At 40.6% G+C, this 19,813-nt stretch overlaps 1 protein-coding gene across 1 annotated transcript in view; it reads right to left on the bottom strand.

Moving 5' to 3' along the window:
* Tbx20 (T-box transcription factor 20) overlaps window positions 1-19,813 on the bottom strand; it is a 53,225-nt gene that overhangs the window by 27,207 nt on the left and 6,205 nt on the right. The window contains exons 2-5 of the mRNA XM_034510496.2: window positions 17,191-17,440; window positions 16,084-16,248; window positions 12,182-12,290; window positions 5,951-6,109 (exon numbers count right to left, since the gene is read on the bottom strand). Of these exons, the coding sequence (XP_034366387.2) occupies window positions 5,951-6,109; window positions 12,182-12,290; window positions 16,084-16,248; window positions 17,191-17,440 (683 nt within the window). The remainder of the gene's footprint in view (window positions 1-5,950; window positions 6,110-12,181; window positions 12,291-16,083; window positions 16,249-17,190; window positions 17,441-19,813) is intronic.

Genomic DNA, 19,813 nt, shown 5'->3' with positions numbered 1-19,813 from the left:
CCCTGGTCTAACATTATTGCCATAACTTAGTGTCTGGAGATGATTTAAATAGAGCACGGGTTTCTTTATGTCTTTGAGTTAGCTTTCATTGTTAAAATTATCTACCACTAATATTTTTAAACTTTGCTTTTTACAACCTTCAGTAGTGTCAATGGTAGCTTTTTTTTCTCCATATCTTTATATAATTTCAAGCCTCAGAAAAGCTGAAATGGGACATGGTCCCCTGTATATCTAGACTTACTAATAAAATGCAATGATGGTTTAATTTAGAGCATTAGTTAGAAAAAGAATGCAAGACAGTTAAGCAGTGTTTTCTTTCTCTATGGATAAGTTTGATTAAACCCAGAAATGGTTTTGAGCATTAGAGAAGGGGTAAAGAACCAGATAAATCAGGGGTAGTGATTGTGTTATCCTCAGTGACTACAGTAGCACAAGACTGTGGTTAAACTTGAGGATCGACCTCGTGCAACTCAGCTCAACTCCAGACCCAGCAGACAACCTCAGAAGGAATTCCAGGAGGAGCTGTGGAGCTGTATATTAAGAACAAACCAACAAATTATGATTTAATGATTTTACAGACTAGGCTAACTGTGTGCTGCTTAAAAGCATTCTATTTTGTTTTCTTATTTCAAGATAAAACACACACACATTGTATGTATATGTTGGTTTTTTTTTTTTTTTTTTTTTTGAGACATGGTCTCTGTATACTCCTGGCTGTCCTAGAACACAGTATGAAGACCAAGCTGGTCTCAAACTCGTACAGATCAGTCTGTCTCTGCCTCCTGAGTGCTGGGAATAAAGGTTTGTACCACCACACCTGGCTGTAAAATAATTTTAAATAATTTTCACATTCTAGATAATAACAGATCATAAACGGTCAGATAATGGTATTTAAATTTAAAATATTGAAACTTTCTTCTGAAGGTGTAGTCTTATCTCCCTTTGTAAACTTGGAATAGTGGGGAAAGGGGCTATAAGAAGGGAAGAGAGGAAGTGGCTACACCTGGACCTGTACACATGGACCCGTGCAACTCCAGCACAGGGAGTCTGAAGCCTGCAATGCTGCTGACCTATGTCATCCTTCTCGAAGGTTGTAATAACGGGAGAATTAAAAAAGAATCAGCCAATGAATACCGTTTGTTCCAAAACCAGAGACAGCTTTTTTAAAACCCTTTTTTAAGACTTATATGTGTATGTGTGTGCCTAGGTGAATATTTACCACATGTGTGTGGGTAACTTCAGGGGCCAGAAGAGGGCATCCAAATCCCTAAAATTGGAGTTAGGGGTGGTTAAAAAATTTCAGACATGATGCTGGGACCCAACCCCCAGTGCTCAGCAAGAGCAATAAATGAAAGCTCTTGATCAATGGCCCATCTCTCTAGCATGCCCCAGATCAGTTTTTATTATTTATTTTATGTTTATGAGTGCTTTATCTGTATGTATACTTGCATGCCAGGAGAGAGCATCAGATCCCAGTATAGATGGCTGTGAGCCACCATGCTGTTGCTGGGAATTGAACTCAGGATCTCTGGAAAAGCAGTCAGTGCTCTTAACCACTGAGCCATCTCTCCAGCCCCCAAATCAGTTTATGTTTTCAAATATTTCTCACTTGTAGAAGAGAATATATATATATATAATATATATTATATATAATATATATATAATATATACATAATATATATATTATGTATCCTGCAGTTTATATGTTCAAGTACATGCAAGGACATGTTTTACTATAATTCCAGTGACACAGAGCATAATGCATATGCTAACCAGAAAGGTTTTTTTTTTTTTTTTTTTTTTACTGTTGCTGCATCTATAAGTAAACTCATGCACAGTTGCAGGGCAGATTTTTGACCCCAGCAGCTGTGCAGAGAAGGGTGACTTCACAGTGGTTGTTATTGGCTATCACAGCACTGAACTCTGAATCCAGCTGGGGTCTCAGCCAGAAGGTAAAATTGGCCCTTGGAGACCATTTCTCCAATTATCAGGAAAAGATCTGACCAAAGGCATTTAGAGATGAGACCTGACCTACACTTCAACTCCCCAGCAATGATCTGCCGGCTCAAAAACAACGCATGACCTTTAAATCTTAAATTATAAAATAGTTTGTTGAAAGTGTAATGTATTTAGCATTTATCTAATAATGTAAAGAAATGCAATCATCCCTTGCAAAAAGCAGAAGAAAAAAATAGGTAAGAAGGTCCCATTTTCATTAATTCTAAATAAAACTACTAGTCTCAATAAGAAGGTCTCTCTCACTCACTCTCTCTCTCTCACACACACACTCATAAACAATCTTTGGAGAACTTTGATTTGAATTAAGCAGACATAAAAATAACAGTCACATCAAAAATTTAAGATGGAGAGAAATGGGCCCAAGTGGGAACTTTTAAATCATTCCTCCCTCCCTTCTTAGCTCTTCCTGCACAGAAAACTTAGAGTGTTGACAATATACACACACAGTACGTCTTTCCTTTGCTTTGTGTTTACTGTAGGAAAATTAATACATATAGTGGGGCAGTGAAAACACAGTTGGCTCCAGGGGGCCTAGAGGTCTGTCAAGAAGACTAAAAATGATAATTCCCAAACTGATTTCTAAGGAAACCTGTTTTGGTGTTATTTACTGAAGAAAATTTATCAGCCATTTGCACAACTGCCCTGCTATACCAAACCACAGCTATGGATGGTTTTATGCTAAAGACTGTTTTAAAGATGGATTACAGAAATAAAGTCAGGGATCTATTGAGAAAGATGCTTCTACTGTGGGCTCTTTGGCACTGATGGTCCACTAATCCTATTATACCTTATGATGCAATCAGAGATCGACTGGTTCTTGGGATGAAATTTTGAACCCAGTTGTAATATCAGTTATAAAGACAAATTTTAGTGAGAGGAGTAATTAGTGTTTGAATCTGCATTAGTTAGCATTTTAACTTATTTAGTATAGTAACATTTTCAAATTCAGCTTTCAAACTGACTGCATTTGGAAGTGGTTACTTTGTTGGCCTGGCAATGCCACCAAAAAGACCCAGAAGATCAAACCATCTTGACAGGTCTGGCACTTATCAGATGTAGCCTTGGGTGCATGTCCTACCATTTTGGGCCTCAGTTCCATTATCTACAAAATGACACTCACAGGACTTCCATTGGGATAATGTCAGAATTAAATAAGATAATTGAGAAGAATATGGAAGAATTTTTTTAATTAAAATAACCGTTCTAGACCACGAATTTTAGTTGAAGCTTATAACTGGGGGTGGGGGGGAGACTATCATTCAAATGGATATTATTAGTTAATACTACAATTCAAATGGACTGACTACTGTATAATATTAAGGAGTGTTTCTACTTAATAATCCTCTGAACTGTGACAAAGGCAATATGGACATGAAAATAATCCCCCCACCGTGGGGACGCGCTTGCTGGAGCGGTAGATGAGATTAACCTTAGTGTTGAATGGCGGAGCAGAACAGACTGAACCAAATTTGGAAAAGGTTCATTGTGAAGTCTGGGTGGAGGGCACAGAAGATTCATCCAACCATTTCCTTCTAAGGCTTTGTTTTGAACACTGAAGTTTTTCTGAGTAAATAGTTCGATGAGAGAAGTAATTCAGTGAGATCAGTACATTAATGCACCTGGTATCTTTTGGCTGAAGAGGGTCCAGCCAACCCTCAAGTTGAGGATGATAACTCTTATGCTACGCTCACCAATATTGGTGTGAACACAGCCCTACACAGAAGATGAACAGTGAGTACTTTGGGGGAAAGATAACATCTTGAATCCCCCTTCGAAGAAAGGCCTAAGGATCCAACAGAGCCAGAAGCTGAGAGAAAAGTTCTTCCCCCTGACAAGGGACACTAAGCTCAAAGGTAGAGAGCTCTAAACAATCCATGATGCGCACAGCATGCCACCTTCACTGACTCATGGAGCTCATGCCTCAATTTCCCAGCTATGTAATGCATAATAAAAATGCTATTTCTCTGCTTGGATAATATCCTGTAAAGATTAGAAAAGAAAACATCCTTTAGATGGTGCTTTGTGCAATAGCAAGCACCCAAACCTTTCCTTCCTTATGCAATCTAAGCACGGTGGCCAAAGGCCTCCTCTGCCATTAAAACAAATCTAGAATGTTCCACATAGAAACTTCCCTCCTTATTTGTTCAAACTCATCACATTTCATGTTTTAAAAACAAACACACTTGTAATTTACTTTTTCCAGCTTTGGCCCCTCCCTCTTAGAGGGAATTTTGAAAACAGCATTGAATGTTTCTGTATGACAAGTTTTTATTTCATCCCAAAACAGCAACACGGTTTCTCAAAGTGTCCTACCTCTAGTGTTCTATCATAAAACTACCCCTTAGTATGAGTGAGCAGAATATTTCAGGATCCTCTCTGAATTCATGAGACCCATTTCCCCAGTGCTTTCGAATATAAGTGAGACCAGCTTTAAAGGTCCAGATCTTCAGGGCTGGAGGGTGTTACAGACTCTGGTGTGTTCAAAGAGTTTCACTTGGATGTTTTCTGAAATTCTCCCTTTTGTGTTACCATTTTGGAGATCAAAAGAGATAACATTTTGTTTAGACAATAAGGTGATTTACGTAACAACCATACATTGATTTATCTTAGCAACCATGCCCCAAACATGCCAACAAATTTTTAAGTGTGTGTGTGTGTGTGTGTGTGTGTGTGTGTGTTCTAGGGATCTGATTCAGGTCACTGGATCACATGCGTCTCTACCTGCTGACCCACCTGTATGGCACAATCACTGGCATTTTATCACTGATGTTTTAAGCTCCAAGTGTGGATAGGTACTCTTGGTATTCCTGAACAGTCCAATCTCGGAATTTCCAAGGCATGTTTGCACACATCATCACATCTGAGTTTCACTGCAATCCCCCAAAATAGTCTGGTTGGTTCTTAGCCGCAGCTTACAAGTGCAGGAAATGGCAGAGGTAGTTGTGAAATAAACCTTAAGGTCATGTAGAAATTATGGGCACGTGAGCCTTCTCCACTCTCTCTGGACATTCCACCTTCTTCACTCAGGACTACCTGTGTTGTCAGCTTCCTCTGCCTTTCCAGAGCCTCTACATCTCCCCTGCCTGACCCACCGACACATGCTGGATGCTCAGCCAGCAGGCAGCATCTGATTGGTATCCATGCAGAATGGACAACACACTAACTGCATGACAAGAGACAGGCCAGCATCCTAGCTTCTTATAGCCAATCAAACATAAGCAAGGTGAAGCGCTCTGAGCAGCCTAGCTGTTGATTAAACTAAAGGTGTGAACACCGTTTACTACACACATTCAAAAGAATTCTACCTCCTGCTTTTTTGACTACCGAAAAATTGCTCAGTCTTTCCTTCCTCCCCTCAGCTTCCTCTGCTTTCTGCATTACTGTTGCTACAAACCTGTGAACCTTCTGCTGACCAAGAGAAAAGAAAATGTTTAAGCAAGTGCCTAACAGCACTTGGCCTAAGTGAGACGTTGATCAGTATTTATTAAGACTAAATCTTAAGCCAGAAAACAATGCTCAAGTTTGAAATACAGAGCATGACTGGGAGTAGTAAGAAAAATATAACCTGACATTATAACTGGATATTTTGATGTCAATTAAATACAGGACTGCAGCTTATTAGTTAAAGAGACATTCACACCCACACCGTTTTCCTTATCCTAAGGCTGTGGCTAAGCTAGTTTTGAGAAGTGTCTCAAGTGTTAACAATTTGAGCAGCTGTCTACAGGGCGCCTGCAGAAGGTGCACTGGGTGGATTTGGGTTAAGGATCAGCCACCATCAGCCTCACTATAGAATAAAGGTCTTGGAAGATAAACTGATGCTCTGTACATTCTTAGAGGCCCATGTTCATGTGCTTTTTCTCCAAAGCAACTTCTGTTTGGAGTGCTGGAAACCCCTGTGCAGCAGCTGAACTGTCAAGGGCCCACTCACCAGTTGGTTCTGGTAGGCCGTGACTGCTGTGAAAACTGTCTCTGGAAAGATGAACGTCCTGAATTCTTCCGACTTCAGATTGAGCAAGGAGGCCGTGTGGTCTTTCTTCTTTATGATGTGCACCCGCGGCTGGTACTTATGCATTGAATTCAAAATTATCTAAAGTGAAGAGAAGAGAAGTCCTGAGTTTTCTTTAGCTCCTCTATCTAATCTACAACTTCCAGTTCAATTTTAAAATTAGAACCAACCGTTTCCTTCTTCTGTCAAGTCATTTTCACACAATAACAGAGTCATCACAGTGAACCACATTTTACCAGGACAACTGCAAATTATATGAGCTGCCTTCTAAAATGATGGGGGGCAGGAGCCATTCAGAGGGTATGCTCTGTGTATTAGCTAGTGTGTGTGTGTGTGTGTGTGTGTGTGTGTGTGTGCACGAATGTCTTTCTGTAGATGTTCCTCCTGATTGTGTGAGCACATGTGCCTATGCACGTGGAGGCCAGAAGTGAATGTTGGATGTTTCCTGAAATCTCTTTCTACAGGACAGAGTCCCTCACTGAACCTGGAGCTCACTGCTAAACAGACTTTGTGGTGGGCTCCAGGATCTGTCTGTCAGCCCCGCTACTGAAACTCGGCTCAGCCCTGCTACTGAAACTCGGCCTTTACATCAGTGCAGGCATCCCACCTCAGGCCCACCTGTTTATGTGTCAGGCATATTGTTGACGTATCCATCTCCTTGAACCGACTTTTATTAATTTTTCAAAATCAAGCACTGGGCCAGTGAGAAGTCTCAGTGGCTAAAGGTGCTTGCCTCCAAGTCTAACAGACTGGGTTTGATTCCTGGGAGCTACATGATGGAAGGAGAGAACAGACTTCTGTATGTTTTCCTCTGAGCTCCACACCTGCTCCAGGGCATGAATGTGTGCAAACACACACACACACACACACACACACACACAAAGAGAGAGAAAGAGAGAGAGAGATAATAGATCAATAGATCTATCGAGATAGGTAGGTAGATAGATAGATAGACAGACAGACAGACAGACAGACAGATAGATAGATAGATAGGTGGGTGGATAATAAAAATTAATAAAAAGGGGGAAGGGGGACTGGAAGTACATCTCAGTGCTTAAGACCACTTGTTGCTCTTGCTATAGACTCATGTTCTATTCCCAGCACCCACGTGGTGGCTCACAGCCATCCATATCTCCAGGTCCAGGGGACCTGAGACCATCTTTCACTTCTGACTTCCACATAGCCATTAGGTATGACCTTGGTAAATATACATGCAGGCAAAACACTCAAACGCATGAAATAGATTAATTAAAATTAACAACAACAAGTCTTCTAAAATAGTTTTTGGGGTTTTTAGTTTAGTTACACCATAAAATGCATATTTATGTTTTCTAAATAAAAATATTTTCTAGGAAGCCATATTCTGATTTACAGAGGAAAAAGTAAAGTGATTTAGAAATACTGTATTAGACAGACATGGGTTAAAATCTCAGATCTCCTTAGCTCTTTTATCGTAGCTAAGTGAGCAAACCTCCCCATTCTAGACAGTGTCAAGTGAAAAGCTGGTGCTAACATCATAGGGCCATAGTGAGTGAGAATAAAGGAACTGTTAATTTTATTGTTTGTACACACAAACACAGTTACCCATGGAAGCCAGAGGAGGGCACTAGATTCCTGTGAGCTGGAGTTACAGGCATTTGAGAACTGCCTGATACAGGTGCTGGGGTCTAATCAGATCCTCAAGACAGCAGCAAGTGCCCTTTAGTTGCTGGGCTATCTGCACAGCTTGCTCCCAGAGTCTGGAATCCCTGGAAAGTCCAAAGGAACTAAGAAGGACTCAAAAGCATGACCTGTGTTGTGACAACTTCTTTGACTACTACCAATCACTTTTGAAACTAAATTTTAATCACTGGCATGACCATCTTCCATTCTGTAGTTACAAAAAGTTGCAAGTTCTTAACAATGATAAATATATCTTAGTTTAAAAGGCAGCTAAGAAAGCATTATTTTCATTTATCCTTTAATTACAATACAAATGTTTATCAGTATACAAAATGAGCAAAACAACTCTTTTTGTTCTGGTTTGCTCAGTGATTTGTTTATTTCCAGGCATGGTTTCACTTTGTACCCAGGCTGGTCTTAAAATCTTGGCAATTTTCCTGCCTCTGCCTCATGAGTGCTAGGATTGCAGGCATGACTTATCACACATTTGGCTGAACATAATTTGTTTTTAGGTATAAAATGCCCCCCCCCACTTGTCTCCATTAATACACAGACAGCTACTTAAATGTACAAAGCTGCTCTGCCTTTTTGGAATTAGGGGTTCAGCTGTATCCTGTCCTCAACACTTTGCAAATCCTCAGTCTCAGGAAGCACTCTGTAACCAGTGCATGAACCACTAGGTGATGCTTGCCATGTAAACACTGCAGCTGAAGAACTCCTAGCTTTCTTGGCTAATGTGGCCAGATATGGTGCAGGGGGGAAGAGTTTCTATTGGTATTTACAAACTATCCACTAAATACCAGCGTAATTAATACACAGTGAACATCTGCATCTTTGGGTGGTGCCTCTGTGAATTTAAACAACCTTAAATTGGACCAGGCGTGATGGTGCACAACTTTAGTCTCATCCCTTGGGAGGCAGAAGCAGTCGGATCTCTGTGAGTTTGAGTTCAAAGCCACTCTGGTCTACATGGTGAATTCCAGGACAGCCAGGACTACATAGAGGAAACCTATCATAAATAAATACCCTAGGTCAAAATTATTGTGCCTACACTGAAGATGTATACTTTTCCTTACCTTTATCCCCTAAATGATTCATACTAATAACTATTCACATAACATTTTCATTGCAGTAGATATTACGATTAGCCTACCTACTACTCACAATATAGAGGAAGTTATATGTCAATAGTGTCCCATTTTATATAAGCTATTTGGACCATAGCTTCTCTATTTAAGACACCTTGGAACTAATATCCACAGAAACGAGAGAACAACTGACCACATAGTCAATGTCTTTCTGTCAATCTTTCTAACCTGTAAGTTGAACTTGAGTCATTGAATGGAAATGACTTTTGTACCTGACGCCCTTCGGGTCTCACACAAGAATAAGAACAACTAAGGAAAAAGAGATTTTTTTTTCAAATATATTAAAATAAGCCTTGAAAAAGAACATCATTTCTCTCTGCGTAATGTACTTCCTCCAAGGAATTCAAGACAATAAGATTTGATCATAGTTCTGGAGCCAACTCGAAATAACAGAAGTAAATATTTATCTCCTAATATACATGTTTATCGGCATTCCTTTAATGTTCAACTAAGAAGATAAGAAAAACTTTCAGGTAACATTCCTACCCACCCACATATAAACATAACAAACAAAACCAATAAAACAAAAACAAACAAACATACTTCAACTCATAAACTTTAAATAACACCCCTCCTACTCCTAACCCTCCCAGCCAGTGTCCTTGGTAAGGAAAGCTGAACAGCCTCAGACTCCTAGCCCTCTGTGCCCCTCATGAAGCTAACAGAAGAGCAAGCTGTGTTTTCTAAGAAAATGCCTTCCTGAAAACCGTTGATGTTCCTGTCAGAGACTAAACAGTACATATGTGATAGAAGAGACCCTTCATCAAACTGATTCAAGAAGCTGATTAAATAATAGAGTGCCTAGTAACTATCTCTCTCAGTGTCAGTGGACACTACTTCTGATGACAAAGGGTATTAGTAAACCATACAAGTTTTAAGGCTACAATAAATATAAGCAGCTGCTGACAACCAAACAATTTGGCAAGGTCAGATTGTCACACAATCCAGAAATCCAGCTACCCCTGAAGCTGAAGATAAGATAAAATATTTATATTCTGGGGGAATAATCTACTATTGAAGTCTAAATTCTTTCTGGACAATCCCAAATAATTCTTAAACTTTCACATGTAGAAAACACAAGATGAATTTTTTTAAAAAAATTGTACTTTTTCTCTGCAAAGATTTCAGTTGGAACCTAAAATATTTTAATATGAATCATACAAAGCAGAACTGACGACTCACCTACAAATAATCTCTCAGTTCATAAATTTTAATGTGTCAAAAAGACCCACTAATCGAAAGCATTTTCTATTTTTTAAAGATAAATTATGCCAACATTGAAAAGGTCTAAGGTCTATTATCTTTCCAACAGGTCAAACAACAGGTGCTCCACTCCCAGTGTCTCCCCAATGCTACTCACAGTCACCAGGTGGTAACCTGGTCACCCTGATGTAGTTGTGAAAGCAAAAAATGTCTCCTGGGGGCATGAGAACAGGGACACCAACACAAGTCCTTTGCTCACTTCCAAGTTCAGCCATTTGAAACCATCTCTAGAACTCTCTCACTGATTGTGTATTTAAAGCCATTTTCATCTATGACACAAACCCAATACAAATTAAGCCTTAAAGTCACAAGAGCCTTACTTAGTAAGAAAATAAGAGACATTATACAATTAAAATAATTAGCCCAGGATTTCCAAGCCAGAAAAAGAAATTATGAAAGAAACAATGTTCTTTTTTGACAATGAAGGCAAAAACACAGAAATAATCCCTTCAAAAGGAGCATGTAAGCCTGCCTTGAGCTTTCTACAAGAGGATTTATATATACATTTCTATTTAAGAGCTGCTTGGGAGATGACTTGGTGGATAAGAGTGCTTGCCCTGAAAGCAAAAGTCCCTAAGTTCAAATCCCCAGCATCCATGTGCAAGCTTGGCATGGCAGCTGTGTATACCTGCAACCCCAGCACTAGGAGACAGAGATAGCAAGATCCAAGGAGCTCACTTGCTAGTCAACCTGACAGAGACAGTGAGCTTTGGTCTGGTGAGAGATCCCATCTTAATATAACAAGGTGAAGAGAGGCAAGCAAAAAAAAGACACTACATGCATGTCCGTGATTAGACGTACCTCGTACACGTGTAAACATGAGCACATACACACACTCACACATGTTCGATCACATCAAAGACAATGCCTCAACAAGGGACATTAGCAGAAGGCAAGGTCCTTAACAAGAAACAAAGCAGAAGCTTTCATCAGTGGTTATTCGCCTATCAACTCAGCTCAGAGCTGTATTCTCTCTTTTTCCCATAACTCACACTACAATGAACTCTACTGACACAAAATGAAATGTGCTTTGGTTTGGTTTGGTTTGCTTTTTGAGTGTCATTGGGAAACGTCATTTGGACCAGGTCAGCCTCCTCCTGTTTCTGCCTCCTCTGCAGGGATGCAGGTGAACATCATACCCTTTGCTTTGTTCATAATTGCAGATACTGTCAGTCTTAGCTCTTATGCAGCTTTCCCAAAAAGGCACATAACTGCCATTGCCAGTGGAGCCGCAACTAAAACTTGGGAGTCCTGGAGACAAGCAATGACTGAGCCTGCAGAGAGACACACAGGCACTCTGGGTTCCTTTTAGGGAGAAAAGAGACAACTTTATCTTACAGTTTGGTGTATTTGGTCACTGAGAATGCCAGACCTTATCCAAAGCTTTCGAGATCATAAGAACTGAGCTATCTCCCAAACACTCTTCCTCTAAGAGAAGCACCTGAGGCATTTTCCTTCTGGCTATCAGATAGGCCTGCAGCATTCAGAAGAGATACCTGAATGCCAAGGGGAGAGATAAACTTGAGGCAGAGATCGCCCTGCCCATTCTGTTTGTCCCTAATGGATACATTAAAAGGCTTTCACCCAGTCCTGTATAGTAACATGCTACATGATTGACAGCTTTGTAGATTATTTGGAAATAAGGCCCTTGCATTCTGCTGCACCTCACATGATGCGCTCTTCAGAACACACATTAGAGACTCCACAGGAAGTCTTAATCCCACTTTCTTTATGCAGTATTATTAATATAATAACAGAAGTGGGATATTTAACACCAAAATAGGCTTGCTGGCCTCCCCAAATGCACATTTCCTTTGTTTTATGTTACAAATAGCATTTGCAATAGTGTTGGGGAGTCCTTAGCACAGAAAATCCTGGACCCTTTGTACAAATGAACCACATTCCACCCCATGAACGGCTTTAACAAAAACAGTCAGGATTCCCATAGAATGACTAAGAGATAGCAGGAAGTTAGAAAGATGGAGGAGAGGGAAAGGCAGAGGGAAGTGGAGTCGGGATATTTCACATAACATGTCCACTCCATCTAAGGCAACCTGCGGATCCCAGGCTCTGTACGTACATGGCCATGTTGATCCAGTTCGTTGTTGGTGAGCTTCACCTTTTCAAAAGACACCATCTGTTTGAGAAGCTGTTCTCCAGTAAAGGGGGAGTCTGGATGCACGTAGAGCCTGCGGAGTGTTGGAGAGCTTTATTGGGGCATGCTTTAAACAAATCTGTCTTGAACTAAGAGTATTGGCGCACACATCCATCTTGTCAGCACTCAGAAGGCTGAGGCAGAAGGATTGAGAGTTTGAGACCAGCTTTGGGCTACAAAGTGGGAACCTGGATCAAAACACAAACAAAAATCAGTGTTTATCCTAAATGTTTTGATTTTAAAGGAACACATAAACATCATATAAGGGGGACATTTATTCGTCCCGTGTACCTTGAATTTATTAAAATAGCAATCCTGAGGTAACTGGAAAGTACTTCTTTATGTCCCTGAAATCTTAGGCGTAATGAATAAAATTTCTATTATCTGCTGAGCAAGCCATTTTGCAAAGATGAGTTGTTTCTTTTATATTTTCCCCCTTCTGGTCTACTGGTCTACATTTATCAAATGTGTTATCTTATTGGTAGAGGTACTTTAAAAAAAACTGCCACAGTAATGTCTAAGTTTCCAATATAGGCATCATTGTAAAGCAATGAAAACAAACAATTTAAGTGAGAAAATAGTTTTAGAAAATCAACTTATTTAAACTAAAAAGTGACTCAATTTAATTTACAAATACAAAGGCAGGCTAATTTTCGGTACAGGGCACAGCAAATATTTACTAGTTCATAGGTCAGAGCTGAGAGCCCACCATCCTGCCTACTTTAAACACCAGCATACAGCTCTGTTGCCATCTCTATACGTACCTGCTAAAGGAGTGTTTTAACAAGCTAAGTGAACCTCTGGTTATTAAATTGATTTATTTATAGATAGCTTAAACAAGAAAGCTTTGATAAGAAAAATCTATTGTTTATCGATCAGTTGCTGTGTGGGAGGAACAGCCCCCCACACAGTGAAGGTCATGCACTCCTTCACCCCAGCTCTTGCCCTAAGTACAGCCCTTTGCAAATCCTAACCCGTGTCTTCCCCACCAAATCTTTCAAAACCAGAGTGAGGTGACAGATGCATGAGAAGGAGAAAAAAAAAGTCCGTTTTTCTTTCGCAAGACAAATTACATTTTCCCTTTCTTTTTCTTTTTTGTTTTCTTTTTCCTTTTGTTTTTGTTTGTGTGCTAGGAAGTGACCTCTGGAACTGAGACGTGCTAAGCTCATGTCGTATCACGACGCTACATGACCAGCCCTGACAAATTCCTTTACCCGTATACAGGGATATTTATGAATCAGTTTTACACAGGACCCTTATAGCTGGAATTTATAAATAGTTTGGTTGGAAAAAGGCAGGGGAAAGTCATAAAATGAACATCACATGGCAATATTTGGGTAAAGAATGAGACGTCTGAGCCACAGTCTATCAGACAAAAAGACTGAGAATCTGTACCCATGCCGAAATGTGTGAAATAGGCCAGGCGTACAGTCCAGAGGGGCTGGCAGGGCCAGAGAGTCCAGCCCCACTCACAGGGCAACCTTACATGCCTCCTCGGTGCTTGTTATATTGTTTCAGGAGGGTGTTCATAACTGTCTTTTAAATAAAAGCATCCTTTGATAGTTCGAATACAATAGCACCTCAAGTTTAATCTCTCCGATGCAACAATTTTATAAATACAATCATTTTATTGATCAGTATCACATTGTCCTGCTGTCCTAAAACCCCAATTTACTAAAAGATCTAGAAATTGATGGCATGTTCATTATCAGATTCGCCATCCATAATCACATTAGGCAGAGCTATTAACTTGTTTAAAATAAAGATTACAGTAGTTGTATAGAAATGTATGTTACTTTTGGTCATGAATAATACTGTGCCTATTAAAACTACCAAATAATATTATCAAGTATTGTGCCTCCTGATTAGAAATCATTGACTTCAGTCTGAGAAAAAAAAAAAGTCTTCTCAGCTTTAGAAGTTTCATAGAAACTCACTAAGTATCAGCAGCCTAAACACTCTAACCTCACAAGTCCCACTTCTGTGCAGGTAGAAATGTAACAAACTCTTTTCTGTAATAATAATCACAACGAGGAATGTCCATGAATTATCTGAAAATGTTTCCATTTTGTGGTTTTTATCTACTATTAATATAAATAAATATAATATAAATAAGCTGAACCAGGATACAAGAAACAACATACAGGAAACCCTTCCTCCCCTCTCCCCCTCCTCCTGACCTAAAATTCCAGCAATTGCTTAAACATGCTTCAGTTAAGATAGCACGTGGTAGGCACTTTTCTTTCTCTAACCAGAACAGATTAGAAACATAAACAAGCATGTCATATTTCCGAAGCCCTGCTGGCCTGCAGCATTTGTCCATACCTTCAGAGAGGAAGAAAAATGAAGACTAAATAAGAAGGAAAGACTAGAGAAAAGGAAAGGCCAGAGAAAGCAAAAACAAATGTGTGCATAGAAACGTGGTTAGGAATCCAATCAAATCATACCCGACCCCTTGAAATCAGTGTTAAGGAGAAACTGAAACCTGAGCATTTGTAAACCATTGAAATTGAAGCAGTCTGGATACTCAAGCAGGAGAAGTAGGAGTTTGAGTACAGCCTGACCTATGTAATAGGGCTGTTGCATAAGAAATATTAAACTGAATTGGCCTTTCAGAAGTCAATAATAAAAATCACCAAATGCTACCAATTTTAATATCTAGTATGAAGTATTGCTTTTTTGCTTAGAAGAACAAATTGCCATCTACAAGTATTTCTTAGTCCTAATTGTTTAATATGCTGGCTTGGAAGGTGGCTGTCCCAGTAAGGTCTCCTTTAGGAAGAGAAAGCCATAGACGCTGTTATCTGTTTCTGGTGTCTTTTCGGGCTGGAAGGCCAATGATGTGATCTCTGCTTGTGATGCTGACGTTCTTTCAAAACCGCGTGTACCACATTCCACTGTGTCTGTGGTGTCAATGGCCACAGACAAGATGTTACAAAGAAGTGTAACATCTTCTCTGAAACACCTCCACCGACCTTAAATCTGTACATTGAAATAAATGCTTGGGTGTGGTCTAACTTTCAATCAATTGTCGAAAATTAGTGATGAAAGGTGCATTTTCTTATTCAAAACAGTGGAGTCCAGCACATGCTACTTGCTCCACACGGACATCTGTAAACAGAACCCTGTAACCTCAGCTTGCTCCTACTCCCACTGAATGCTTCTTTGAATAAAATGCTTCAACGAGAAGTTTAGAGACTTTTTAGGACAGGGTACACCCAGAAAAAAAAGATTATTAGCAAAAGTAATCCAAAAACCAAGTTGAATTGTCTCCGATGTGTTAGTTATGTTTAAAGTACAGGGAGATTAACTTATTGAATTATGTTTATCCATCAAAATTGTAGAGGGGGGAAGAAATGCTTAAAACCTGTGAATCTTCTGTGGGTCGAAACCAATCAATTTTACTGAAATGATGCTTATTCTATACAGATATAATCACACTGTTAACAATTTACTAAAATGTATTATTGCATAAAGATTTTAGGGCAACTATCAGCACATTTATTTAATCTGACTCTAAGTAGCCTATTAGAAATATTACACATAAACGTGTATCTTACAAAGGTCACACTTCTAACACATTTTTAAACTAAAATTTCACGAATGTCTGAGTTTAAAGACAAAAGATAAAATGAAAGGTAACCCTTTCTTCATGCATAAACTTCACCTTTCTTGAAGATTGACCTACATGTTTTGTCGTGAGGTGTCCTTGCTTAAAAATCTCTTTTCTGCCCAGAGTCCGGTGCTTAAAAACAACTCGCTTAAAATTCCCAACAATCAGAAAGATTAATACCACTCTACTCTGCAAGAAAGTCGAGTCCACAAACCTGGCAGGCAGGGGAGGATCAGCCTTGCCAGCCACCAGCCAGGACGACCGGTGGTAGGCATAGCGATATCTCTTGTTGTCCACCGGGACGATGTCCATCAAGACTATGTACTTGGCCTCAGGATCCACTCCAGAAAATGACACGCGGATGGTGGGGAACATTCTCCTGACAAAGAGAGAGAGGCCAGATTCACTTTTTGTAAATAGCCAGCTCGAAATGGGAAGAAAGGATAAAGGTTAAAACCACCGGCTTTGCAGTTCCCAATTTCACTCTTGGTCTTTATTGTTTGCTTGCTTGGTTGGTTTGTTTTGTTTATGAACCCTCAGAGATGTGCCCACAGAGACAGGTCTTTCCCCACAAAATGATTTTATGCCACTTCTACAAGAACCTTTACTGGTAGGGAAAAAAAATATGCACTTGTTTTGTTTTCTCCCAACCAGAGATGACTCAGTTGCTCAACCCACCAAAAATCCCGGGCATTCCTTAGGGAGGGGATTTGTAGAATCAGATTCTGAGAGCCTGTAGGAATTGCTCAGGGCTTAGAACGACCTGCTGGTGGACTCAGCCTCTCCCGCCTTTCTACGAAGTAGCCCCGCTCCCTCTTCCAAGGCCACCGCCCTAGCCTCCGTCCAACTCCGAGTTCCATCGTTCACGTTGTTCCATCCGGGTTTTCAGCTTAGTTTTCATTGGAAGCGGGAGGATTCCCGCTGATTACCGGGAGTTTCTCCCTCCTTCTCCTCCTCCTCCTCCTCCTCCTCCTCCTCCTCCTCCTCCTCCTCCTCCTCCTCCTCCTCCTCCTCCCTTCTTCTGTAGCTTTTAGCCAAATGCCCGCCACACGTGCCTTGCTCAGAACCCAAAATGCCAGAGTGGGAGCAAAGACCGAGCTGCCGAGCTTCCGGCAAGGTCCCCATCTCCGTGTGTGGAGTCGTGCAGCCAGACCCTGTTTCATTTCCAGTCTTACGGACCTTTCTAAGAGAACTAACTGGTAAGAAGCGGAGACCCCTGAGCTCAGCCACCTCTCTGTGCTCGGCCGGGCAGCTCCCAACCGTGGCTTCCAAGAGCGCAGGTGTACCCTTTGCTCAGTGTCCGCCCACCCACGCCAACTACCTGCCAGACTTGGTGATAATCATCTCCGTGCCCAGTTCGTGGAATTTGTCCCAGAGCTCCTTCGTTTCCAGGCTGCAGGCGATTTTAGCCATCTCTTCGCTGGGGATGATGGGGGTGGTGGGTATCAGTGGCTCAGTGCACAGAGAGGATGAGGAAGGGCTACTGCCCCCGCCGCCAAACTCCGCGTGAGCGTCCAGGCTCGTCAGCTCACCCAGTGGCTGGGCACAGGATGATTTCTCCACAAATTGTTCTGGAGAAAAGGAGAAAGAAGACTGACTGCTATCACTAGCTAAGAAGAAAGACCGTAGAAAAGAGCTGGGGAGAGTACCCAAAACTTGATTTTGACGCTATTAAACTCTGAAACTCCGGCAGAAACGGATGACTGTGCAAAATGAACCTGGGACATGTCTGGGACTGAGCGCTAACTAAATCAAATGAGCAGGGTCTATCCAGAATAAGAGCCTATCTATTACTTACCTATCTATTACTTACGTGGCTGAAGCACTCTTAAGAATAAAATATGAGGAATGAAGGAAAGGGAAGGCTGTATTCTTGAAGGATAAAATGTAACTATTACGACAATCACCTCAAATTCTAGACTTTCTAGCTGCAGAGGGTGACACTAGAAAAATACCAGCACCCAGCTTGCTAAATCACAGGGGTTGGCTCGAATAGATTTTTTTTTTCTTTTTTAAAGAGAGGGGACAGATTTGTGGAGCAATTATGTATGCAACTGTTTTTCCTCCAAATAGCTCTAGAAAGTGAGGGAAACAAGTTCAACTCCAGAGTAGCAGGAAATGGAGAAAAGAAAAATATTTTGACACGAACCAGTAGATTGAAATATCGCTGCCTATGAACCAAACATTCCCCGACCCAGCTGATAAGAGACGGGACCTTCACACTAACTTTGGGGCAATACAGGGTGGGTATTTGTTTGTATGATTGATTTTGTTTTCCCCTGACAATTATCTTTCATCTCTTAAGAAACTACTTCAATACCCCCAATCAAACCAGAATGTTCTAACTGCTCTCTAGAAAGCCAACCAGTTCCAGCTGTGTGTATGCACACACACTAGTGTGTGCTATGTGCTTGAGTTTATGCTATAAAATGGTTTGTTTCTCATGTTTCTTAATGTGAAGATAACAGAAAATAGACATTTGTCCTTCTCCTGAGGTGGTAATTAAGTATTATCAAATGAATTGCTGGGCAGATTGTTTCAAAATCACAGGAACCCAGACAGTACCAGCATCCTGAAACACTATAGGAAGCATATACACACACCACATCTTTATAGGGAATTGGGACACAATCTAGTCTCTTATTTTCCAAGGACTGACAGGCAAGCCTTGTAAGTGCCACCTGGCCAGAACACCACAGAAATGGAAGAGTGACAACAAAACAGAGCTGCCCACAAGGTTATTTAGAGAATAATTAATTAATTAATAAAGTGACAGCGTCATGAGGCACACTGGAAACTCACATTTGCAGTTTTTTTTTTTTCAATAAAAACAATCTACTATCTCTTAACAGAACCTTTGGGTGTTTCTGTTTCGGAGTCTTGATTGAGACATACCTTAAGTGACTGTGCTCTGTTGGGTTAGTGAAAGGGTAGTAAAATGAAGGAGCTGTTTTGAAAACAGGTGAACAGGCTCCTTTCAGAGATTGGAGGGAGTAGCTGGGGCTATTGAGAGCTAGGATTGGCTCAACATTTAGAATTTGTAGTTTTGATTTTAAAAAGTTGTTTTGTTTTGTTTAGAAAATCAGAGAAAGAACTGATGCAGAAATGATAGTAAGTGGAGCTGGCAACCTTCCAGACCTCTGCTCACATGTCTGTCAAGAATTTCGGCCTGAGATCTTCTTTTCCTCCTGGGTACCAAAATGAGATGGAGGTATTAAATTCCCTATGTAAAAAGGATAAAGATAGGAAGCCCCAGGAGGTCCAACTTCCGACTGTAATAGCCAAGGCTGTCTCTAAGCAGCGGGGATGTGTTGGCTAGCTCACATTGCTTTGGCCGATCTTGACTTAAATGGAAGTTAGGTCTTACTCTCCTTGGTGTCATTGTTGTTTTGGACTTTAGTAATCTCCTGCCCCTGTGTAAGCTCCTTAGTTCCCACGCCCCTTAATGTTTCCACTCTGCTGTTATCTTGGATGTGATTGTGTATTAAAGGTGGGAAAGGATGGAGAAGGTGATTTTTTTCAATTGCCTTAACTTAGTTATTTTTTACTTCTGATTTTAAGAATAGTCGGTGATTGGGGTGCGCGATAATTATTTCCGAGGCCTCTAGAGAGAAAGGCAACTCTTTTTCCCTGGGTTGTAAGGTTTTTCAGAACCCCTGTCTTGAGCAGTTGCTTTTATACAAATCTCATGTACTCAAGAGACCCTCACCGCTCATCTCTTTAATCTGTGCCTAGTGTTCTCTGTAAAAAAAAAAAAGAAAAACAGTTTTTACAAAGGCCATGTAGCTAAACGGCAACGAATTTGGGGGCGCTTTGCCAGTCTCGATTGGAAATGGTAAGTATAAAATGGGGGTTCCTGACAAGCCTGGAGCTTTCTTGAAAAAAACGGCTTCTTCGTGGAAAACCGACTTATCTTATAGTCCTTTATAGACATATTACGATTG

Source organism: Arvicanthis niloticus, chromosome 8 (genome assembly GCF_011762505.2).
Source record: "Arvicanthis niloticus isolate mArvNil1 chromosome 8, mArvNil1.pat.X, whole genome shotgun sequence".
NCBI lineage: Eukaryota > Metazoa > Chordata > Mammalia > Rodentia > Muridae > Arvicanthis > Arvicanthis niloticus.
The sequence above is the reverse complement of the archived record's forward strand: the minus strand, read 5'-3'. Positions and strand labels throughout refer to the sequence as shown.